Source organism: Abramis brama, assembly GCF_963993115.1.
Source record: "Abramis brama genome assembly, chromosome: 10".
NCBI classification, from domain to species: Eukaryota; Metazoa; Chordata; class Actinopteri; order Cypriniformes; family Leuciscidae; genus Abramis; species Abramis brama.
This window is the reverse complement of record NC_139972.1, coordinates 12672911-12699486: the sequence shown is the minus strand read 5'-3', so window position 1 is coordinate 12699486 and position 26576 is coordinate 12672911. Positions and strand designations below refer to the sequence as shown.

At 36.4% G+C, this 26576-nt stretch overlaps 1 protein-coding gene across 1 annotated transcript in view; it reads right to left on the bottom strand.

The window, feature by feature from the left end:
• gbe1b (glucan (1,4-alpha-), branching enzyme 1b) overlaps nucleotides 1-23066 on the bottom strand; it is a 134578-nt gene extending 111512 nt beyond the window's left edge. The window contains exon 1 of the mRNA XM_084126694.1: nucleotides 22746-23066. Within this exon, the coding sequence (XP_083982820.1) occupies nucleotides 22746-22843 (98 nt within the window). The 5' untranslated portion in view covers nucleotides 22844-23066. The remainder of the gene's footprint in view (nucleotides 1-22745) is intronic.
• Nucleotides 23067-26576: the final 3510 nt, after the last annotated feature.

The following is a 26576-nucleotide window of genomic DNA, read 5'->3' as shown; positions in this document are numbered from 1 at the left end:
TTGCATCACAAGAATAAATTACATTTTGAAATAGAAAATAGTTATTTTAATTTGTAAAAACATTTCACAATATTATTGCTTTACTGTATTTTTGATAATATAAATGCATCCTTGGTGAGCTTGGTGATACTTCTTTCAAAAATCTTACCGGCCGCAAACCTTTGAACGAGGTAGTGTATGGATACTGTGATATAAAATTAAATTGCTCATACGGTGTTAAAAGATTTATCTAACTCTTCAGCACAGCCCCTATCAGCTAGAAGGGTATAAATCAATCACCATGTGCTAACAATAAGCTTTTATTTTTTAATCAAAAAAGTAAACTTTTTCTTTAATCCCAGATCTCAAACTCTCCAGCCAACAAATTGCAATAACAGGCAACTTACAATTCCTAGGCACCCCTATCTGTTGCTCTTTAAAATGTCAAATAAACACAGACCATCTCATCAGAAAGACACATTAGACATGATCTTCCTCAGACAAATCAAGGAAGTTTGGGGTCAGTCAACACCTCCTTGTTCAATTCTGCACAGCTATTACATTGTGAAAGCAAGTGTGAGTGTGAGTGTGAGTGTGAGTGTGAAGCACAGACAAGCTAACAATGAAAAACCTGGGAAACATTGTTGAGATACCAACTGCTGTCAAGTTACCAACTGCCCTCTTCCACAACTACTTCATTAAAAACAAATTATTGAAAAGTATCATGAAAACAATCTTTATTAAATCATGTCACAATGCAGCAAAAATACAGGCTTATTTTTTATTCATTGATTTTACTTTAATTTTGTGGTGAAATGTGAATTGTTTTTGTAAGATTTAACTGTTATTTTGTATATAGAATTGAGTTATATAGAAAAGCTAAATTAAAACCAATTATCCCCCCACCCCCCGGTCATTAAAGATTAATTTCTATTATGTTCTATTGTGTAAAAGGGCGCATAGTATGTGAAAGCATGAGCTGAAAACGGCTGCCCATCAACAGCACAAAGGCAAAAGTCTGCCTAACTAAACATCATTTAAGGTATTTCAGAGCTTAAAAGAAACAAGCTCATGAGTTTTTACTCAAGTTTATTTCCGTACAACCAATATTTCTGTTCCACAGCTCTACATTAAAAGTGACTTAACATCTGCTTTTGAAACGTAGATGCTCTCAACACATTGGAGAACACATTATGGCAAATTCTCGCTCTTCAAAACAATCAATAGCATTTAAGATCCCCTTTGCCACCTGCTGCTTATTAGATTCCCTGGCTGGATGAAGTCGCTACAAGAATTAAATGCAGAATCTAAACAGTTAAGCTCTCAGCGGTCTCGTCTGTCTAATGCCTACGGCATTCACACACAGGGCGATTTTCTGCGATAAAACAACTGGAAGTCATTCGTTTTCAATGAGAGTTGCCGATTTACAGCATGACCAACATTTATGCAAGAAACTTTCTGCAAATGAGCGCCAACTACCAATATAGCCTAATATAGCTGGATGCTGGGCTGTACGATATTGAAAAGAATAAACATATAAACTGATTTTTGATAAATATATATTTCTGATAATAATTCTGATAATAATATTTCTAATATAATATAAAAAAAAAAAAAATTTGAAGAAAAAAATTCTGGAGTGAGAAGGTTGAGTTTGTCTGCATAAAAAAATTAAATAATAAAAAAAAAAACTTTTTGCTCAGGACTATTTTTAATGGCAAAATCCTTTATGGACTGAACGATTTAGGAAATGCTTTACTGTAATAAAAAAAAAAAAATTGGTTTACATTTTACAAAAATATGATTTAAGTCTTTCTTTCTACTTCAAAATTTTAATTGAGTTACTTTCTGTTTGTAACCATTTCTAAAATCTACTAGCAATTTCTGAGTGAAAGTTGGCCCTGCACCATATTTACATGTTTTATTAATTTCTCTACTTGCTGGAGATGTTGATGGTGAAGAAGAAGAAAAAGCTCTTGGATGATGCCCGAGGATAAAGAGGGCAAGCTGTTCCAGTCTGCATAGGCAAAATCTGTCAGCATCTTCACTGCAAACTTTAAACCTGATGAGCTGACAGGCCTGGCATGGTCGGACAGAACCCTTTGGGCTTGTTCATTTAGGTCCCAGACACCTTCAAAACAAATGTCCGATGACAGTTTTTGATTTTCTGAATTCATTTTGAATAAATTTTGATGTTGCTTAAAATGTGCTCTCTGAATGAATGGACCCCAGGCTCACTTGTGGTAGCCTATATTTTTCCCATAGGAATGTGATAAACTACATATTCATTGGCTCTTGCTTGAAGCTGGTTGATTGGGGAGAGGTGTGGAAAACAGTGTTTCCAACTTAGCGACTTTGTCGTTATTTTTAGCGACTTTTCAGACCCCTTTGGCGACATTTTTTCAAAAAAGCGACTAGCGACAAATCTAGCTACTTTTTGGACAAACCTCAGTAACCTTCAAATGTTGCCAGTACTGTCCTGCGAGCGCGAGCTCTTGCGTTCTCCCTGCCGTCACTCTCTCTAGCTGCGTCTACCCTGTTCAGTGAATGGCTGAGAGGAGCAGCGGGCAGCGGCTCATTCTTCTGTTGAGCGCACCGCAGCTGACTGACGCGAATCAGCAGTATTTTTCACTGACTTATCTGCTTCTCTTTTGTTTTATATTTAATTTAAACCATTTTATTTTGCTTTCTTTTCTTGTGCTTAATACTTGTAATACTCACTATCGCAGAGCTTTAGTTCATCCGATTCGCTAACTCTCTCAGATAATTTTCCACATAGGCCTATAAAAAAAATGTAGTCATTCACTATATTATAGCTACTCGTCAGACAAAAAAAAAAAAAAAAAGATAGGAAATGAGAACAGCTTTACTTGAAATTCGGCTATATTATATTATATTATATTATATTATATTATATTATATTATATTATATTATATTATATTATATTATATTATATTATATACAGATTGTGAGCATTCATTTAGAGAGAAAACACATTAGGCAGGCATAACGCAAGTACGAAGCGATTACGTCATGAATATGCTAATTGACGTATGACGTCATCTAGCGACATTTAGCGACTTTTAGGGAAGGCGTTAGCTACTTTCCTGTGAAAATAGTTGGCAACAGTGGTGGAAAATATATATATTTGCCAATGGACAGGCAGTTTTCACATGGAAGATGACAAATTGTTGGGGTGCAACTGACAGATTTTAATAAACAGACTAAATAAATACAATTTAAAATAACACACAGTCCTTTAAATAAAACATTGACCTAAAGATTATCCATAATAAGAAGAATATTTCTCAAAGCAGTTCATTTGAAGTCTAACAGTAAATGTCTCTAAATGTATTGTGTAAGTTAAGTTTGTGGATTCACATAAAGCAAAGCTTTTGTAGTAGTGAGGCTGAAAAAAGGACAAATTCAGAGACACACCAGACCAAGAGAGGGTTTCACTGTGCTGTCAGTCTAACTGTTACGGAGTACACTAAAGCGGAGCACGCTGTCGGCATGCTAAAAGCCACTCTGAAAACTCTCTCAAATGGATCCTCTGTAGATCACAGCCACAAGAAATCACACAATGAACAAAAGTATGACAAAATGAATCACAAACTAAATATACACTAAATGTTGTAGAACAAAATGTCACAAGTCAAGAATGAATTCGTCATGACATAGTTGTAACAAAAAGGTTCGATTTGTGCATTAGGCATCACTTATTAATCTAGATTAATGTTAACTATTGTTCATTGTTAGTACATGATCAAAGGTTTGCAGTCAGTACCATTTTTGAATATATTAATACTTGTATTCAACAAGGACACGCTAAATTGATCAAAAGCAGCAGTAAATACATTTACAACTTACATTTACAATTTTATTTTTATTAAAGATTTATATTTCAAATAAATGCTGTTTTTTATTTACTTTCTATTAAATCAAAGAATCTGAAAAAAAAAGTATGACGGTTTAAACAACAATATTAGACAAAATACATTAAAATAGAAAATTCTTCACAATATTACTGTATTTTTGATCAAATAAATGCAGCCTTGGTGAGCATAAGAGACTTCTTTCGAAAATCGATGTGCGTCAAATGTATAATTAACATTAATCAAGATACATAAATGCTGTGATTGTTCATCAATTAATTCATTGTCATTTGAGATCATAGCGAGGCCATTTAATCTCTGGCATTTGGTTTTAAAGTTAAGCCTTTTCAAAGTTTCTCTCATGGATCGCTTTAACATGCACAGAAATATTATGATATGAATACAAATGTGCTCATATTCGGTCAGTGTCAAACTCATATTTTTGGAGTGGAGACTGATTTTTTCTTTTCTTTTCAAGCATTAAAAGAAATTAGCATAAATCAATGCACAGATGGACAGCACTGTAACCGTGTCACATTTAAAAAGGTTACTGGCCTACTAATCCATCCTTCATCCATGTCTGCTATCATCATGAATGAGAATGGATGATTTGATCCTAAAATTTAGCATAATCCGGCCACTTAATTTGGTATACATGTTTAACTGCTCGTTCATGCGAATAATCAGCCAATCACGTGGCAGCAACTCAATGCATTTAGGCATGTAGGCCTGGTCAAGACAATCTGCTGTAGCTCAAACTGAGCATCAGAATGGGGAAGGAAGATTTAAGTGGCTTTAAACATGGCATGGTTGTTTATGCCAGACTGGTGACAGACTCTACAAGGATTTAGGTTTATCATCTAGGTTTACAGAGAATGGTCAGAAAAAGAGTAAATATCCAGTAAGTGGGAGTTCTGTGGCAAAAATGCCTTGATGCCAGAGGTCAGAGGAGAATGACCAGACTGGTTCGGGCTGAAACAGTAACTCAAATAATCACTTGTTTCAGCCGAGGTCTTCAGAAGAGCATCTCTGAACACGTTGAACCTTGAAGCAGACGGGCTACAGCAGCAGAAGACCACACTGGTCTCACAGGTGTCACTCCTGTCAGCTAAGAACAGGAAAATGAGGCTACAATTCGCACGGGCTCACCAAAATTGGACAATGGAAGATTGGAAAAACATTACCTGGTCTGATGAGTCTCGATTTCTGCTGCGACATTCGGATGGTAGGGTCAGAATTTGTCAAGCAACATGAAAGCATAAATCCATCCTGCCTTGTATCAATGGTTCATGCTGCTGGTTGTGGTGTAATGGTGTGAGAGTATTTTCTTGACACACTTTGGGCCCCTAGTAGCTGAGCATCATTTCAATGCCACAGCCCACCTGAGTATTGTTGCTGACCATGTTCACATCCCTTTATGACCACAATGTACCCATCTTCGGATGGCTACTTACAGCAGGATAACACGCCATGTCACAAAGCACAAAGAATATGACAAGGAGTTCTCTATACAAATGGCCTTCACAGCAATCAGATCTCATTCCAGTAGAGCACCTTTGGGATGGTGGAACGGGAGATTTGCATCATGGATCCAACAAATCTGCGACAAATGTGTGATGCTCTCATGTCAATATGGATCAAAATCTCTGAGGAATATTTCCAGCACCTTGTTGAATCTATTCCTCGAAGAATTAAGGCATTCTCATGCTCTCATGTTAAGAGCAAACCGCAGACAATAGTGTGAAAAGAATGTGCACATTGCAGTTTATTCAAATGGTTACTTTAATTAATATTACAATAACTCTACAGTTAGCTTTACCTCATTTAATGTGCCCATATTATACTATTTTAAATGTTCCTAATTTTGTTTTGAAGGTCTCCTACTACAACAGGTTTACATGTGTCACAAACTGCTCTGAGACAAGTAGGTTGAGGATCCAAATGCTGTTTTACTGAAAGGGCAATCCACAATTGTAGTGGTAAACAGGCAAGAGGTCAGAGCACAGTAAACCAGTCCAATCAAACAAACAAATCCTGAGGGTGAGACAAGAATGGGAAAACCAGGACACAGGCAGATATCAAAAACCAGGAACATTGAAAACGCTCAGAGATGCAGTGTAAATAACTAACAAGACCTAGTGAAGAGTGACTGAATTAACCAGGTTTATATAGGCTGAAACTGAAGCAACAGCTGAATACAATCATGGCTGATAGTCTGGGCAGTGGGTTATGGGTAATGTAGTCTTTGCTAGAGTGATAATAGTCTGAGGTGGAGTACCCTCTGATGGTAATCAAGGGGCACCACTTTCATTTTCTAACATTATAATATCACCTCTTTTCTCGCAGCGTCTGAATTGGTTTGATAAAGGATTTGGTCTCTCTAAACCCAACCTTACCAAGAGCCTACTCTTCTCTGATTGGTCAGATGCCCCAGTCTGTATTGATTGGTCTACCGCTTATACAGCATGTGTCAAAAAACCAAGCGCCCATTACCATATCTAAATTTCAGTTCCGGATCTTCCTCAGCACTTGATACGAACAGTAAAGATTGGACGTCGGTTTAACGGAAGTGCAAAGTGGATTTGCTTTTGCTTTAGCGTAAAAAAGAGTGTCTTCTCGACATGTCGACAACCTGAAACAAACTTTTCCAGGCCTCAGCTAAATCTACAGTGTTTGAGGGTCAAAGTAGACGTTGTTCACAGGCAGCCAATGAAGACCACAGGCTGGCATTAAGCAAATGTTACAAACCTACGTAGTCTCATGCTTGAAGTAAGACTGGAATTACTGACGACTCGTTTCAGATTCACAATCGGTTCTTTCTTTCGGGGCTCGGGAGACAATAACTCCATTTACCACACACTTTGTAAAAGGTCTACAAATTTTGAAAGGTCAATCACAAACAGTTATATTACTATATAATAATAGGGTTAGGCTACTTTAAATCATACTACACGTTTGGACAGCAACATTTCTTCTCCTCTTCTCTGATGACACACTAACTGCCGCAAGGGCGGGAGAACCTGTCACTCATATGAGATCGATCAATAGCTAATCACAACCATCAAACCATCCAATCAGTTCCCCAAGTCTGCCCTACATTTTTCCTTGTTCGAGAAGCCGTTTTACTCGAATATATGTCACAGTAGGGAAGAAAAGACCAATTGCAACTTCTGTTTCATGCCAACAATAAGAGGGATTGGATTCTCCAAGGCAATCAAATCGTGTGACACCGATCTGAGCTGGGTAAATGAGAACACCAACTTACATGGCCCCTGAAAAGTGATGTTTTTCCCTCTAAAAGGTGTTTAACACTGAATCTGTTTCCATATTCAATACAACTTCAGTGTATTTGGGACACTCAAAAGGCAAACACAAAAGCAAGCACCTGATGCAAGAAAATTAATCCGAACCCCTCCCAGTCCATGCCGACTGTCAAACTTCAGCTGCTCTGTGATTATGAGAGTCACTGCCATTACAAGAAATCAGTGTTTGAGGAGCGGAGGGAGGGTTGGCCTACTGCCGCACCATAAGGTAGTGATATTCTCCGCATGTCCGCAGGCTCGTGTCCCAGATGATTAGAGTCTAGAGGAGAGATCAGAAACTGCATCTCAATCAGACAGTCAAGGTGACTTCATAGGAAGCTGATTTCCAACACGGTTATTACCAGTACCTGAACGTCAGTGAAATCAGAACTTCAGCACACCTGCTTATTAGTAATAATGAGTGCAAATTGCTAGACTATAGATGTCCTTTCTAAAGCTGGGTGTCTGCTGTGTGGTTTTTATCTGTCCTTTAAGTTTGTTGTTTGTCGCGTTGTACGATATGAGCCTGGTGAGATCTTGCATTAAAGCCGAGGCAGATTGATGGCGTTGACTGAACGGTCAATCATGCCATGTTCAGTTCTAATATTGCCAACACTGAAATCGCACCACACAAACCCAGCAAGCACTTACAGAAAAATGCTGGCAATGTTTTGCCTGGCACAGAAAATGAAACAAAAGTTTGGAGACAGTTGGCTGGGCAAAAGAGGGAATCGGTAGAAATGGCCCACCGCAGGAGCAGACACATTTTAGGACCGCAACCTGAAATTTCTGACACTGTCAGAAGTTCGTCAGAGGCTACAACTCATCTCAAAGGCAATTATTTGGCAGTCAATGAGCATGCCATGCTAAGTGATCAAAGTGTGCCCTACAACATAAAATCTGTTATGATTCCCAAAAGTTTGTCCCAGATGACAAAATCATGTCCAAAATCTAAGTGTGCGCCAGTATAAAAACAAATTAATAAGTATGCAGCAGAGTGTAATTTACAGAGGACAGTTCAGCTTTAAAAGACAACTAGTGCCATGAATAGCCTAAAAAAGTTAGTCGTATACAATTACCTCAGTTAATTTCGTCAAAATCGTATTAACTTGATAAACTTTATCATTCAACTCAAATTATGTTCTATTTATAACACAGCCAGCCATTACTTTTAAATAACAACACTCATAGAATGAGAGCTTCTTAGTATGTTTACTTGTAATCAAATTAAGTACATGATATGCTGATTAATTAATCAAATAGATGAACGTATCCTGATGTCACACAACAAACACCAGTGCTTGTGGTTTCTTTAAAGTTGCTTTTGTTTAGAAAGTGAAATGTATTGACACTAGCCCCATGTTGCAGCAATCAGCTCTAGATTAAGTGCCTCGTTCAAGGGCTTAACCCAATAGTAGGCCAGTATCCCAGAGATCCAAGTATCCAAGATTTGGATTCGAACCAAGATCATTCTGGTTAACCACCTTGAAGCCCTGACACATTGTGCCAATATCGTGCAGACTACAGAATGTGACCAATTGACCTTCCCACTGTCCCCACAGTTTATTCACTTAGTTTCAACTGTTTTTCTCAAAGATGTACAGTCGGCTGAGTAACTGTCAGAGAGAGACTGCTGGGAAATATCAGTCCCAGATGGAGACCAAATCAGACTGCATTTCATGCTCTTTCTGAATCAGCTGAGAGAATGCAACGAGACACAGTCTAGAGAACAGAATGCTGAGTTTTCCCAGCAGTCTTTGTGAAACTGTGTCAAAAGAAAGTTTGAGGTTACATGAAAGTACTTTTAGAGAAATAAAAAAAAAAACATGACAAAATATACAAGAACAACTTGAATAGTTTAATTGTAGCCATATTTACCAGATGTACCAGTAAAGGAAGGAAGGAAGGAAGGAAGGAAGGAAGGAAGGAAGGAAGGAAGGAAGGAAGGACGGACGGACGGACGGAAGGACGGAAGGTCGAGATTGATCGATCGAATGGCATTTAAAAAAGAAATTATTATTGCATAAAGAAAATGAATGTATGTTTTAGAGAAATTAAAAAACAGATGACAAAATATACAAGAACAACATAGGAATAGTTTAAGTGTAACCATTTTCACCAGATATCACATTACAATGTATACTTTTTCACTTAAAATAATATTTTAATATATTTTGATACTTACTTATATATTCTTAATTTTTATAATATAAAAATATTTACCGCATATTTACCAGATATCACATTACAATATAAACAGTACCAGTAAGTAAGAAGGAAGGAAGGAAGGAAGGAAGGAAGGAAGGAAGGAAGGAAGGAAGGAAGAAAGAAAGAAAGAAAGAAAGAAAGAAAGAAAGAAAGAAAGAAAGATCGATCGATCGATCGAATGGCATTAAAAAAAGAAATTATTTTTGCATAAAGAAAATGAATGTATGTTTTAGAGAAATTAAAAAAACAGATGACAAAATATACAAGAACAACATAGGAATAGTTTAAGTGTAACCATTTTCACCAGATATCACATTACAATGTATACTTTTTCACTTAAAATAATATTTTAATATATTTTGATACTTATTTATATATTCTTCATCTTTATAATATAATATAAAATAATATAATATAAAAAAAATTACTTTTGGTAAAAATAGCATCATTGTCTTCATGAAAAATGTAATTTCAAGAGACTCAGTCAATCAGTCCAAATGTCTTTCATTAATGTAGAACTTCACAGAAAGCTAGACCTCCAGTCTAACATCACCATTCTCTACACTCAGTGGAAAACCTGACTGATATTATTATTTTTGGAATAACGGTGTGCCAAGGTTGCTGTTTACACACATTCGATACCTTGGTATTACTGGGCCTGTCCCAAATGCCACCCTAAGCCCTTGCGGCTGTCCTTTAAGTTCACACTTAGGTGATGCCGCATAGACTGTCGGTTAATAATTCACTGTGAAGTGCACTGAGGTTGCATAGCAGCCACAAGGGAACGCTCATGAGCACCCTTCTGAAACCTAAAAATGGAAAATGGGTCATCTCATGGAATTTACAGACACGCACCAGTCAATGCATGTCCTCAAGTACACTCACTTAATAGAGCCCTATGATTTTCAGAATTTACAGTGGAATGTGGAATGTCACAGAATATGGTAACATTAGGATTAGTGCTGCACGATTAATCGTATCGCAATCGCGATGTCAAGCCTACACGATTATATGATGCAAAATGCTGCGATTTTATATTAAATAAACAAATTAGCGCTGTGTTAATGCAATTAACGCAGCATCTGTTATTTTTGGCATCCTTTGGCTAGTGTTACATGATCCCGCTTTTATTCATGCAAATGCTTTTAAACCATTCATGCGCGATAAGACAAAAAAGAACGTGCTGTCAGTGAATGTCCTCCTGACACACACACACACACAACCCAGACGCGCACCAGTATCGTACAGACAGCGCGCCAGTATCAAGTTCTCTTTCGCTGTAGAACGAACAACACACATGTATGCCAAAATGAACGCGCTGCCTGTGAATGTCCTGACTGTGACACACAGAAAGACTCGCGCTAATATCGTGCGTGCGCACAAAACAGCATGCCAGAATACAGTTCTCTTTCGAGCTTGAACGAACAATAACACACACAATTATGCCAAAATGTCTTTTTGTCGAGTATCTTAATAACATAAGAGTAGTCTTATGATGAACGTGAAGAGTTGTGACTCGTGAAAGAATGAGGCGCGTGTGAGATCCGCGTCTCTGACAGCAGCGGCTGGTCTTAAAGGGACAGTACACAGTAGCCACTAATTATATCTGTCGCTAAAGTTAATCAAAGAACAAAGGGAACAGAGAAAACACTCACTGCTCTTGACTAAAGAACTTTTTTCTTTAGGCAGATTATCACTAATCTGTGTGTGCATTTATTTTCCTTGAGAACCAAGCAAGTTGACTCATGAAACCATTTGTATATTATATCGCAATATTGACCTCTATTATCGCAATATGACATTTTCCCCAAATCGTGCAGCCCTAATTAGGATGAATAAATCAAAACTAGGGCTGCACTATTAGGCAAATTTGTGATATGTACTACTCTGTGAATCAGGTGGGTCTACTATACCTACTCAACCATGTTAGACGCAAATGAAACTGTATAGATTCTCAAAAACACTGTATCAATATTTATATATTTATTTACATCAAGATTCATGTCAGTTGCTTTGGGTTTGGTTTAAACTTGACCACTAGATGGCAGCGCTATCTCAGAACATAAACTGTGACGCGAAGAAGCGCAAGAGTGCATCGCTAGCATTAGCATTAGCAAACCAAACTCACAAGACTAGAATTATATAGAATATAGAATTATACCAGCTCCCGCCACGGTGTTCAGAGCTGAAGTGTAGACCCATTTTGCTTCACACTATAAAGAAACCACTAAGGAGATTGGCAAGAGTCATGTTGTTTGAAAAATAAGCCATGCTAAAATACAATACTCGGAAAACACATTGAATCTAAGAGCTCAACATACCAATGCCATCCACGCTGCGGAGCGTTTAGATAGAATATGTAAATGTATGCTGCGATGAGAAAACAATTAAGAAAGCATCTGATCATAGAGATATTGATATGTTTGCACAAGCCATGCAATTCAGCATTCCAGTCACGTCACGTTCATTTATATAGCGCTTTATATAATAGATTGCTTTAAAGCAAGCAACTTTACAGTATTAAATATAAAGTGGACTATGAATGTTGTGTAATATCAAAACTGTGAACCTTTGAAGCAGGATCCAAGAATTTATGATAGCAAAGAATTCTGCAAGCACTTTATTTTTTGTGCAATCTAAGCAAAAATACTAGTGATATAAATGCAAACGCAGATCCCACTGTTTTGATTAAATATTTTTTTGCTTGGGTTTTATGCATGTGCTTGTGGGTTCTTTATGACAGTTTTTTATTTTTGTTAGATCTTCCTAAAAAAATGAGAAATATCGCAATATGTTGCCTTTCTTACAGAATTGTAATGTATCGTATCATAACTCCCATATTGTGATACATATCGCATCGCCAGATTCTACTTCCTCATCCATTCATGGTATTCGTGGTATTCATTTATCAGTTGTTAGCTACTCCTGTCTATCTTATGTTAACATTCGCTTTATTACACTTGTCTTGATTTGATGATACAGTTTGAGGCTCTACAAGTTAACAATATCTCACAAATCCTTCAGATTGGTCAGAAGACAAACTCCTTCCAATTAATATAATTTTTATTTATTGCAATTTTTTTTTGTCAAGGTGTGTCCTTGACTGGTGGCCCACAATTTGGGAAGGAATCATCTGACACGTGGTGAAAATCAAGCTTTTAAAGGTGCTCTAGGTAACTTTTTAACCTTAACTGAACAGCTTTGGAGTCAGTGGAATGGTTATATTACTTTTTTCGAGTTGAATGGTGGTGGTTTCGCACCCCCCTGGTGCCCGAGAGCGGAAAAAACTCACTTGCAACTTTGGGCCGGCGGGTCGGCGTCAGGAAGTATCGCGTGATATCAGGTCTCGCGATGTAACGAATTGCTTGACGGCACTGCACACGTACACGCCCCCATTCAAGCACCGGCTAGCTATAAGCAAAGGGCAACGATAGATTGATTTATGGCTGAGGCTGTAAAAAAGATGCAGAAAGCTAGGAAATCTTTGTCGGAGGACCAATGAAAGAGGAAACGGGAGACTGACCGAGCAAGAAGTCAGACTCGAGTAAATATCGGACCGGCTTTTTCAGAATGGGGAGAACTGAGAGAAACAGAAGCCTGCAAAACGGATGCTGATCCTGCTGTTGCACTTGTAAGTATCTTTGGAATAAACTGTGTTTAATATTTAAATTTCAAGTAATTGCGACCTCAGGATGTTTGCTATTGTCTGTAAAGGTTTTTATTATGATCGCTGTCTGTTACGGGCTTACTAGTACGCTAGATACGCGTCGGATAATAGGCAATAAACTTGTTGCACATATCATGATCGAGCTAGAAAAAACGTTCTGATGTTTTCTTAGACAAGCAAAGGTAAACCGTCATTCTACCAGATTAACTTATAGACCTTACTAATATAACTTTAGACAAATATTAGCCTCCGATATATATATATATATATATATATATATATATATATATATGCTCATTCTCCCAAAAACAAACAAACACCAAAGCAGTAGTTCGCCTCGTTCATATCGTTCGTTCCCGGTAAAAATAATAGTATGCATGACAACACAATAAAAAATAAAAAAAATAAAAAATTAAAAAATTCGCCATCAGTTGGAAAGAAAATATTGCTTTACTTGCCTCGGTAGACCTAACTGGTTTTGAAATAGCCTGTTCCTCTGCTCAGCTGGGTTGACAGCTGATCAGCTGGGTTGCTCGTGGCGAGGGGGGGAGGGACAACAGTTCGTTTTTACAACAGAGTGTTTGAAAGCATTTACTACCAGACACTAGGGGGAGCTTCGTAGAGAAAAAACACTCAGACTTGCCTGGTGTCCCTTTAACGTTGTAATATATGTGATGTTTTTAATATGCTTTAAGACAAACCATGTACAAATTCATAAGTCAACACCATTGCTGAAAATGTTCTCCTTAAAATGGCAGTGAATCAAAGACAGTCTCAAAAATGCAGTTTGAAATCACGGGTGTTTCTGACGTCACAAACTACCTTATAACCAATCAAGTCAATGTGTGATCATCATCGAGTGGATCTCTGAGCTGATGTGAGTGAGTGGAGGCGGGGCTAATTTGCATATTCATAGAACCGGGTCTACTAAATGAGGCAAGGGTATAGAGCTACATTCAAGCTAATTTAAGGCATGAAGAATTTTTTTTCAAGGATAAAACATTTAAATATGTCATTTTGGTGATCAAAGATGAGTTTTAAGGGATAAAAGTATTGAATACAGGGGGACTACAGAAAGCTATTCAAACTGATTTTTTCTCTCAAAAATGTAAGATTTTAACAAAACAAAAAAACAGCCGTGAAAAAAAAAGTCCAAGACAAATTAGCTCTACACAGAAAGAAATATTGCAAAATCAAAAATCTCTCACTTCAAGACATAAAAGAAGGCTTTTGTTCTACTTTGTGCACCAACGGTTCATAATCTAAAAAAAAATATTTAAGAAGTTCCACACCACAACATTTCTGAAGCTCCGAAAGCAAGTGAACAGGGCAACACATATCAATCCCATTTTGAAGTTTACCAAGTCTTTTTAGTCATCTGAATTCCTGACACTTCATTCCCTCTGGTGATGCACAGCGTGATTCAGAGCTGCCCGCAAGACCTTGTTGATTTTGACACTTGCATTCATAAGAAACACTCCTGTTGCTCAGGGGCCTCTTGACGCTGGGTTTGATCAAGAGCCGAGCAGCTATTGCGCTGGCACCCGCCTATATACAATTATATATGGGGAGGAGAGGGGATTTCAGGGGCCAGACAGGTGTGTGAGGCTCGCCCGGGGCTCCCCGGAGTCCGCAAAAGCTGCGCTGCTGCTGGAATGGGCTGTGACACACAGATGTGTGTTCAGCAAGATCCAGTCACCTCATAAACATGCACCGAAAAAACACTTATTCTACAAAAAACACCATACTACTGAAGGGAAATTCGAGGTTCTAAGGGCAAAAAACATGTGAAATCTGTATACAAACATCAAAGTGTCTGAGAAAGAAATGTATACTAAGAAAGGAAAGCATGATAAACACACACTGATCATGAACGACTGAAAAAAAGCACAGAATGTCAATAATTTCTGAGCATTTTTTAATGCATCATACTATTAGAGTACATTATTCAAAATCTATAATATATTATTCAAAATGCATGTACTATTCAGAATTTAAAAAAAAAAGTAGGGCTGGGCATTGACACAAATTTCACGATTTGATTCAACTTAGATTCACAAGCTTGCGATTCAATTTCGATTCGATTCAGTTCTGGCCAATGAATGGCACACTTGGTAACACTTTATTTTACAGTGTCCTTGTTGCATATGTTACATGTTACCGTAGTAATAACAGTAAATTATGCATAATTACATGCAATTAACCCTCAACCAAATCCTAATCCTACCCTAGCCCTATAGTAAGTACATGTAGTTAATTAATACTACTCAGTACTTAAATATCTAATTACACTGTAACAATGACACCTTAAAATAAAGTGTAACCGCACACTTCATATGCACTTTCGGTCTTGTGGACTTATAATGGCTGCCGCGTGCGCGTGTCCATTAAGTCCATGAGACCATAGGGTGTCCCATTTGTCATTTCAGGCCCCCTTTGCGGTCGATATGCGCCCTCGATGCACACTTTTGTCAAACCCACACTGCAGCAGACTTACCCGACAGTCAAAGCGGCATTACGTTAAGAAAGTGAAGACTCGTAGGAAAACCGCAAGTGCTTAGGGTGCCATTTGGGACAGGGCCAATATCGATTATTTGGGGCACTTACATTTAAATTACACATTTTTATAATAACTTCATAATAAATTTTTAAATGACAATATTTCTACTTGTTTTTATTTATTGATCTCAACATTATACACACTCTACGTGCACTTTGACTTGAAGCCCACCCACTCATTAACATATAATTTGCATACAGGTTGACTTTGAAAATGATAACGAAAACTGTGAAATAAAAGAGGAAATGAAATGAAAACTAAACTTTACATTTTAATTTGAATTGTCACTATTATTGTGAGGATTAATAAAAAAGCTTTGTAAAAACTGTATTTGCAGTTTCTTTTTCACGTTTGCCTTTTCTTTTATTGGCAGTCTTGCCTAGAGATTGTAGTGAAAATGAAACTCAAATCACCAATTACATTTTATTTTTCAATTTGACAGGGGTGATGCATTTTCACATTGAAAATTAAAATAAAAAAATTAAATCATTTAATATTACTTTCATTTTTTGCGTACAGTTTTCTATAATGAAATGGTTCTGGTTTTATTTTTTTATTTTTATAATTTAATTGATTTATTTAAAATTGGCAGAAAATGCCTTCCATGTGCTACAAAGCAAATTCTTGACACTTTTCTTTTTATAAATGCATTATATTTGTATAAAAATATATAAACAAGCTCCGCTCTCTATATTTTTCATTCAATTTTCAGTTTCACTCTGAAATACATCACAATAGAAGTAAAAAAAAAAGTAAAATCGGTGTAAAAAGTGCATCACAACAGAAACCCATCAAATGTGTACATTTTATGTTCTTTCTGGACAAAACCTCGTTTATATTTGTTTAGTTGTTATACACCTTAAATGCTTACAAGTTTGCATCATCTCATTATGCTAGCAGGGGCAATTTGCTAAACTAAATATTTATGAGAGATCAGGTGAAAAACAGCTTCTGCAGGCTGTTTCCCCATGCTGATTACTGATATTCAGGGCAACATGTAAATTATTAGCCTTTGTTAGCCTTCTGTTCACTCTATTAGAGTGTTTGTTTATCAGAGCACGACCCTTTGCAATCCGTCTGAGCTCAATAAGAGGGTTTCACCACCAAAAACCAATAAAACAAAGTTCATCTTACTTCCAAATAACTTCACTTCCACCTAACGTTGATTCAGTTACTACAAGAAAATGTATTGCTTACATAAGTCAGGAGATCTAGTGGATCTTCATCACTGCTGTAGCATAACAAACTCAGCGCACAATATACGGAGCTGTGGTGCATATGACAGTGATGCAAGGTCGAATCTGGCTTGCAACATTTTTAAACACTATTTAATTTAAATAAATAAAAACAGCTGTAGATGTTTCTCCTAAACATAAAAAAAAATTATCGTTTTTATGTACATTCAAATAAATTAAGACAAATTAGTTTTGAAATAATTCAATGAGCAATTATTGGAAACATTAATATCAATTGGCAAATATGAGTACTGTTTGATATGCTCTTGATATCTCCTCTGAAATGCAAGAGGAGACATGAGATTACTGGAGTCTGGATTAATGCTGAAATATAGAATTCACATAAAGGAACAAATATGCTTTGGTAAATCATAATTATGACATAAAAAAAATCAAAATTGACAAAAAGTCAATTACTTAAAGTCAAATCTCTTTTCATAATTATTAACTTAGTCAATTTCAACTTTGTATGTCATAAGTAAGACTTTTTATCTCATCATTTTTACTTTTTATATACATTTTTTAATTTGTAAATTTCAACTTTGTCAAAATTGACTCAATGTATCTCATAATTTTGACATTTTCTCATAATTTCGACTTCTCAATTTTGACTTTTTGTCTCATAGTTTAAACTTTTATTTCGACCTTTTGTCATAATTATCACTTTTTATGTCACAATTATGATTTACCAAAGCATTTTTTTCCCTTATGTGACGGAAATGGGTTTCAATAAAGAAGTAAAAGGATTATGCAAAATTCTCAAATAGCTCTCTATAATTATCACTGCAATCTAGGAGAAACAATTGAGATATTTAAGAGTTCTCATTTGCAATTGCCCATTCCTATGGGCTCTCTCATCCAGAGCAAATGAAAGTAGCACAGAAATATGATATGTTATTAACCTTCATTTCAAAAGAGTTTTACGGAACACGCTAAGAAGAGTATAGTCTCCATAATAATCTTAGTTTCTTACATCCCATGTGGTTTTTCTGAGTCAATCCGTGACACACATTTCACACAACATTATTCCACTTTCGAAACCAGTTCCGCAGAGAGGGGTAAAATTAGAAACCATGTACTATGTTTTCAGATACCTCGATGGCTACCCCTCAAGACTTCGGTGTTAATTAAAACGATAATGAAGAACTCCATTTCACTTGTCAGTGGTCTCTTTGGCACTAATGAATGGAGAATGTTGAGTCATAAATATGCAGACTGTGCCATGCACACTTAATGTGTGCAACAATGCAATTAGGTATTGTTATCATTATAATAAAAATGTAAAGATGGTGCCATAGGACCCTGTATATACCATGCATTAAAGTGACGAGTGGTGAGCATACGGTTGCTGACAGTGCCACTCTCTGGATTGCTAAGTGTCATCTAATTGGTACAGAGCACTCAAAGTCTCCCGGCATAAGCAATCAGAATCTGGAGTACCAATTGTGCATCAATATAACACTGTTAAACTGTAACTATAATTATGAGTGACATTTTAATTAGAAATTCAAGGTGGTCACCTCAAGTCCTCCATCACTTTCCTGTAGGTCTTTACGTATTAATACGTGCAGCTAATAATATTTATCTTTCCATTCATTTTAAAGGGGTGGTTGATTATGATTTCACTTTTTTAACTTTAGTTAGTGTGTAATGTTGCTGTTTGAGCATAAACAACATCTGCAAAGTTACAACGCTCAAGGTTCAAAGCAAAGGGAGATATTTGCTTTTAAAGAAATAGCTTTAAGGACTACAACAAACGGCTGGGACTACACGACATTCCTCCCGGAATTAACATAAACCCGCCCCCGGGAACGTGATTTAAAGATTATCATGACAGAATATGCTAATCAATGACTAAAAGATAACTACACATAAGCTACATAAATTCATCAACTAACCATTCAGAAATGTCCTGTTGCTTCTCCATCATTGTCTGACTCCGGTTTGAACATAAAAGGCTAAAAAGTTTTTGAAATTTTCAGTGCATGTCCGTGTGAGTGCAAGCTCTTGAAGCTCCGCCCCCTGTGCCGGGAGCAGCAGCTCATTTGCATTTAAAGGAACAGACACAGAATGGTGCGTTTTTGCTCACCCTCAAAAAGAGACAACTTTAACATGCTATATAGAAATATCTGTGGGGTATTTTGAGCTAAAACTTCACAAACACACTCTGGGGACATCAAAGACTTATTTTACATCTTGTGAAAAGGGCATTATACCACCCCTTTAAGCATTCTTGTATGGCTATATAAATGGTTCGCAATTTATGCAGTTATAAAGAATATAGTATGTTACATTGTTGTGTTGTCACATGATCTCATTACAGTGCCAATGTCGGGAGAATCCAACGGGAACATTGACCCTTGCCATGTAACAGAGGCCAATAATAAATGCCATCAGATGCCATTTCAATTCTTTCCACCAACTGCATGCACAGTGTTGAAAACTTTTTCTTCGTCGAAGCAAGAGACCAGGAGACGTTGGGGATCACGTTCAAACAAAGTTATTCTTTATTGAGGACTTCGCGTTGACGCGGCTGCAGTTCTTCCCAAATCAGTCTAACTAATGTAACTTTACATGGTTTCTTTATAGGCATTTCAGTGGGCTGTCCCTTAAGGTTCTGAACTTACACACAGCCTTTAGGGATGACTACTGCTAAAGACAATAGAGGCAATTACCCCCAACTGAGCTCCCCAAATGGTATAAACACAAATGGTCACGAGAACTAAGACTAGTAACATTCACACACAGTTCAACTCTTAGTTGGAAGATCAAAGGCTAACAAAACCCCTGACTATTACAATGTTTAGACAGCTGACTTAAAGCTAACTTCTGATCAGTAAATTGATGCCATCATGTTCACCTTGAATGCCCAATACAGTGTAATTCACCTTAGTTTTTCATGTGATGTTATGTAAGGAAGTAAGATCAGCAGATCTTAAACATATTCTTAAATTTGGATCCTTCAACAGGATTGCGGGATGGGATATAATATTGTATCATATCATATGTGGGATACATCTACAGTATGCTGCCTGAAAGCATCTTAAAAGACAGGATGTAACATAAATATTAGATTTTAAAACGTTAACAACATTACATTTATGCTATATATACAGAAAATCTGCATACCCAACAGCAGTGGTGGACACTAACTATAATAATTTGTTAAATATAGCGCTTTTCTCTGCACTTTACATATGGAGGGGGGAAGCTCCTCAACCATCACCAATGTGCAGCATCAACCTGGATGATGTGACGGCAGCCATATTGTGCCAGAACACCCACCACACACCAGCTTATTGGTGGAGAGAAGACGGAGTGATGAAGTCAGTCAGTATGGGGATTATTTATGAGGGCATGATGATGGACAGATGCCAGTGGGCAAATTTGGTCAGGGGATGCTGCGGGTTACACACTTAGCCTAATATAATAATATTAATATAGAACTGGGTAGGTTTTAAATAAAAAAATAAACATAACATTAAAATAACGCAAATTAAAGCCCATGCATCTTCCCTGCTGTCATAGCGGTTTCAAATGATATAAAACTAGTATGTTTGCAACTTTGCATAGAGTTGTCCCTTTGTGACGTCTCCTTGCATGTTCTCTGCCACTGCGGATTAAAATGTTTTTTCAGGACCAGGCGGCACCGACGATACCAGTTCATCCTCCATCGCCGGCGCCGCCTGGTCCTTCAGTTAATGTTATATTTTGTTGCCTTCCTCCTTAGTGTCGACTGTTTCTGTCGTAACTTCAGTTTCTGCACTTGGTCTTTTGAAATGATGCCTAATAGGCTTCATACTTTAACTTTATGTATGTTGCGTATCTATCTATCTCACTGCGTGTTTACTTGACTTTTTTTTTTTTTTTTTTTTAATGGTGTCTAGTAACATCTAGAAGGCGCATTTGTGTGGATCACGTGATTGTTCTTTTTTTCAACAGACAACATTGGTTCAGCGCAGTTGTTTAAAAAACATTTTTGTTAAAAAAACCTACATTGTACAGTTCGCACATATCTATTTTTAGTCGATGAGAGTGAAATGCTCGTACTGTCGAGCCCTGATTTAATCTTTTTACTTCAAAATAAAAACTTTTACTCCACAAATCTAAAAACACTGATGTGTCCACAAGTCCCTCATTAACAAATAGACACACAAAAAAAACATATTCAACATAATACAAGGTCATAGATCACTATTCACCAGAAGACACAAAATTAGATCAATTAAAGGTAGGGTAGGTGATTTGTTCCAGAAACTATTTTATGCTGGTTGAAAGTCTCTTCACATCCTGATAGCAATCACTAAGTTAAGTGGTCTAATGTATTCATATGTATATGCAGAGTTAGACAGACGTCAGTCACAGAGCGCCACAACCGAAACAGCAGCCACCTTTTACAGTTCCTCCTGAACCAAAACAACAAGCTTATGCTACGTTCACACCGTGGCAACTATAATTTGAAAGAAATGAAAATCTGTGACGTTATATCCTACTCAGAGCGGTTCGTGACTCGAATTTATGTGTTTTCTATGGCAACACCCCAATGGCACTACTTTGGGCCTCGGGCACACAATTAAACTGACAAATACATGCAAAAATGTGTCAAAATATCCATCTTCGGGTATCAGTGCTATCGTTATTCTGTATATTGTACAAGATTAATAGTGTAAGGCAATGTTTACAGCGTAGGCTACATAATTTTCTCTGTGAGTGAGTAATCTCCCACTCATATTCATCACAGTGCCATTGAGTGTAAAAGCACAAAAGGCGAAGCTTGAATTTCCAGGTATGTCCCTCTTTGGCTAATGTATTTTCAAGATCATGGCTGCCGCCATTCGAGCGACTCGCTCATATGTATTCTGAATGGCAGATTCTACGCTTACGAGAATATTTGATTAGTTGGTAGAAGTAATTACACATGAATGAGCACATATCATTTTGAAAGAACAAAGTGTTTTTTGCTAAGAATCAAATTAAAAAATGACAGTGTAGCTTTAATGTTAATCAAACAAAAGAAAATGAAAGAATCATTCAATGATCTTCACTGAATAACATTAGTAACTTTAATAAGAATCAATGTATATTTAATTCATACAGTAAAGACTATGCAGTTTTGTTTATTTTATTTTTTACATGTGATTAGTTTATTCAATGTCTGTATAGTAGGCTTTTATTAGTAGCAGGCTAAATTGTTCATTTCATTCATTTTTTTTTTTTTTTCTGTTGTATTTGTCCTATTGTTTTAATTTTTTTTGGTGTATTACTTAAAGTTTCAACTCACTGTTGTTGGTTGACAGTGAAACTGCTCTGACATAACAGATTAAGGGTTTGTCATTTCTGGGTTTTTATGAGGGGGTGTCCATCTTACCCCAACCTACCCTAAGTGTCTGCATAATCCTTAATGACTAGTGCTGGCTACTTGAAAATTCATAATCATTCATAATGATGTAAGACTAAGCTGTAACCGATTTAATCTATTATTATTATTGCCATTGCTGTACACTAGTGAGTGTGTGGCGTAAGAGCGTGAGAACAGTGTCAATTGTCAGCTCTGACTATGACGCACTTTTAAATCACTAATAAATTACTGTCCTATACTGCCTTAAAGCATATTTGTGCTGGTCCTGGAGTTGAAACGTGTTCATTGCAAAGAAGTGGACTGTCATACCTTCCATATAGTAATCATCAGATGTCCATATTTACATATTCATTAGGGCACTCACAGCACTGACACATCCAGACAGCGAGCATACAGCAGCTGTCTCTTAATGGACACTACACTGATTTAATATAACAACTCATAAGCACCGGGTGTGAAGGGCTTGACAGTCAGACATGCGAGTCATTGTGCATTTGGGACGGGAAAAGGACCATTACCCAGCGACAAGATGCAAATAACTCTTAAAAGAGCGTTTTACCTCCTCTGGAAGTCCTTTTCAAAGGGTTTGAGGTAAGGGTCCATTTGCAGAAGAGACTTCAAGTGAAGAATTGTAACATTATCCTCTGAATCTGCCATGTTCGCGCCAGACCAGAGCAATCGAGCAGCGAGTCCTTCCTTTATTTAAAGTCAAAGCGCGAGATTGCCGCGTTCACTATGGAGCAATAAGCAGCGGTTTGTGTTGCACTGTCATTTGAGACACACAGGTCATGTTTTTATGCCCTGCCCATCTAAAAACGAGAGGATGTCATGTCATGTGGCTTCCTGCGCTCACTTTTCATGTTTGTTCTTAAATGACAGCGTGGTGCTTTAAGGGAACCGCGGAAGCGTTCAGGCAGTGGAGGATTTTTGGGGAGGCGGGTAGTCTTATCTTTGAACTCTTTTGCCCTTGACAAAGTTCAACCCATCTATGGTTCAACCCTCTTGCTTTATGACATGGACGGACCTTCTTCCCTTCACATCACTGTTATTGTAAGTGTAAATGCATTATAGATATATAAGAATGAAAAAAAATGGTTAGTGTGCATGAATATCCTATGGCCTACACTCCATCTAAAGCTATTTTAAGTTTTCTTTTCAAAATAATAATAATAATAATATAAATAACATATTGCATATAATGGGTTTATGTAAATATTTTTTTTAGTTCACTTAAATAAAAGTTGTTGTGTTTTTTAAAACCCTATAGTAAATGTCAAAAATGGCATTAAACAAATATTTAAAATATACTGTTATTTATGTTTCTCCATTAATTTGGAGATTCAATGAGAAATTATGAATTACAATATAAAAACATATTACACATTTTAACGTTAGGCACAAATAATCATGATTAATTACAGAATTTGTTATTTTTTAAACAATTAACAGCACTATATATATATATATATATATATATATATATATATATATATATATATATATATATATATATTAGATGATTAAAGATTATTTAAAAAGGTGACAAACTTGAAATGGTGTGTTTCAACTGTCTACTTTTGGAACCACTGTATTTTATATAATAAAAAAAAATATTTATTTTATTTTATTTCATCTATAGGGCCTATTATTTATAAAGGTATATATATATATATATATATATATATATATCATACATTTGATTCATTATAATGAGTAACATGACTATAACATAACTAACAATGTGTTAAGGTATAACAATAATAAAATGTGTTTAGTTTTTTTTTATATAAAAGTAAAGGTTTGACGTAGAGGCTTTATAACAAGGGCAAGCACTTTTGGCCCCTTTCGTGGCCAAGTATTCATTCATTATTGATTGTTTTATCCTTCAGCATACTGAATAATGTGCAATATGTGACATGTCTAGAACTCCACCATATGGTTTGGATAGTTTCAAGGTTAGATATAAAGATAAAGTGGGTATATTCATGTAAAATTCACAGAGCGAGAAAAAGCAACATATTTCATCAGCGTATGGCCTTTCCACAGTAGGCAAGTGGCATTTTTGCACCTATTTTAATGTAATTTTATCAACCACAAACCACAAAATGATTTGCGTTGTGTTGTTCTGCCTTTGAATCGATGTGTTATACAGTCTGCAAGAGTTCTGCAGTCACAGATGTGCCTGTTTACAGTTTGTAGGTTACCGTTCTTTGAACCTGGTTGTGCTCATAAAAACTCAGATGGATCAGATCTTTGGTTTTTGAAAAGCCAGAAATGAAAGTACACAACACAAATTAGAATTACTGAATAATATCATAAATGTTTTAGAGTGAACAAAAAAAAAACAAAAAAAACAAGCAAATAAAGATTTCCCAGCGATTCAGGTTAGCCTTGCTTCTTTTCATTTAGTTTGACAAATTACTGACTTCAGTTTACTCAAACTTCATATCCTGTATTCAGTCTTATTCGCTATACAGCTAATCATCTCTTTATACTCAATATTGCATAATAAGTGTTAAGAGGAAGATGGCATGGAAGTGAAACACATGCTTAGAAATGAATGTAACATTCAAGACTTCACTTGATCTCATATCTGCTCATATTTGATAATATTGAAACACTTTTCAAAGCCTGTACCCTCGGAGCACTTCTCTTTTAACTTTGGTTGCATCACATTTGATTTTGAAACAGTCCATATGATCAAATGCAGAAAAGTGTGTGGAGTTAAAACAGTATTAGACTCTCAGTAAGTGTGACTAACATCAAAGCTTTATCTTGTTTTCATTTGGTTTTAATCAATGTTCTTATTTTTAATTAAATATAACTGTGTCTTTGAAAACATGTTCATCTAGTTTACAGCGTGTTTTTTTTTTTTATGATTTTTTTTTTTTTGTAGAGGTGACATTCAGTGCAATGACATTCAAGCCACCGTTTCTTCTTTATATCTAGAATAAAAATGTCATATATACTAATCATATTTCAATTTTATTGGCATCAAAGGTCATTTAAACCTAAAGTGTATGCATTTAGATATCACAATGATAATATTCATGAAAATGGAAAATGAAAGTCAAGGTTGATATTATGAAAGAACAATATGTTTCTGCAAGTCAATGATTCTGAATTGATGAGACTCTTTTTCAGCATGTGGAGGTTTAGATGAAAGTCAAGGATGCAGAATATGTTATAAATTTAGGTTAGATGCAAAAAAAAAAAAAAAAAAGTGGCAAGGTTAGTGTTTTGATTTGTGGGCATTAGTTTTTGATTCATCAATCACTCAAGTCTAAGGCGGAGGAAAGCCCAGAAGAAATGATTCATCTGATGTTTAACTACAGGCTCATAATCTTTGAAGAAACTGTCACAGTAAGAAATTTAAGAAGCACTGAGAAGTGATTTTCACAATGAATATCAGTACTATAATTTTTCTAATTCTATTTAGCATATTTCAGAATTTGACTGACACTGCGGACCTGAAAGAAAGTAACCTCGTAATCTTGCGCGTGCTTCGATAATGAATGTGTTAACGCATTAAAATCTCTGATTTAATTAAACGTAATCGGTTGAACTTTCTGAAACTCTTCCTGACATTAATTTGTGTTGACGCACAGAAATGAAAAGATAATGTGAGAATGTTTTCGGTTATCTGGAGGAAACTTTTTGCTTCTGGTGCATTAGAAACACAGCCAGCCAGTGAAAAGTTGCAGTTATTGATGAGAGGAGGGGTGGGACTGTCTGTGTAAACACTCTCTTATTGCTCAGGGCCATTGGGAAGAATAACCATCGACATTCCACCAAAGTACAGAAAAAAAAGAGAAGCTATGGTGTTGCTTGTCCATGCAAAACCACAATGCTATGATGTTGTGGGGTTACCAGGGAGTTGCTATGTGGTTGCTAAGGTGTTCTGGTGTTAATTTTAGCATGCTGTTAAATGGTTCTATGGTGTTCTTAGGGTGCGTCTCAATCAGCTCCCTAGTTTAGTCGTCAGGGCACTGATCAGGGAGTCTGCCATTTTTAAGGGATGTCTCAATTGTGAAATCCTTCCAGCGACCTGAAACATTCGATCCCTAAAAAGTCCCACAATGCACAGTAAAAACCAGGATGTTCCCTTAAACGTGAAACGTAAATAACGCGAGCCAACTCACGCGCGTTTTTTTAAAAACAAACCATTATTTAATTATATTTCAGCATAAACATCGCCAGACATATTTTGAACATTAACATTAAGAATTAATTTACAGCTGTAATGTTGCAGGTCATCGTAATGTACCTTAAAAAAAACATTTAAAAAAATGTGAATATCAGTTCTGCTTTAGTACAACAAGGATGTTGTCATGTCACCATCACTGTGTAGTGAGCCAGGGTCCTCACCAGACCAGTGCCCGAATTAGTG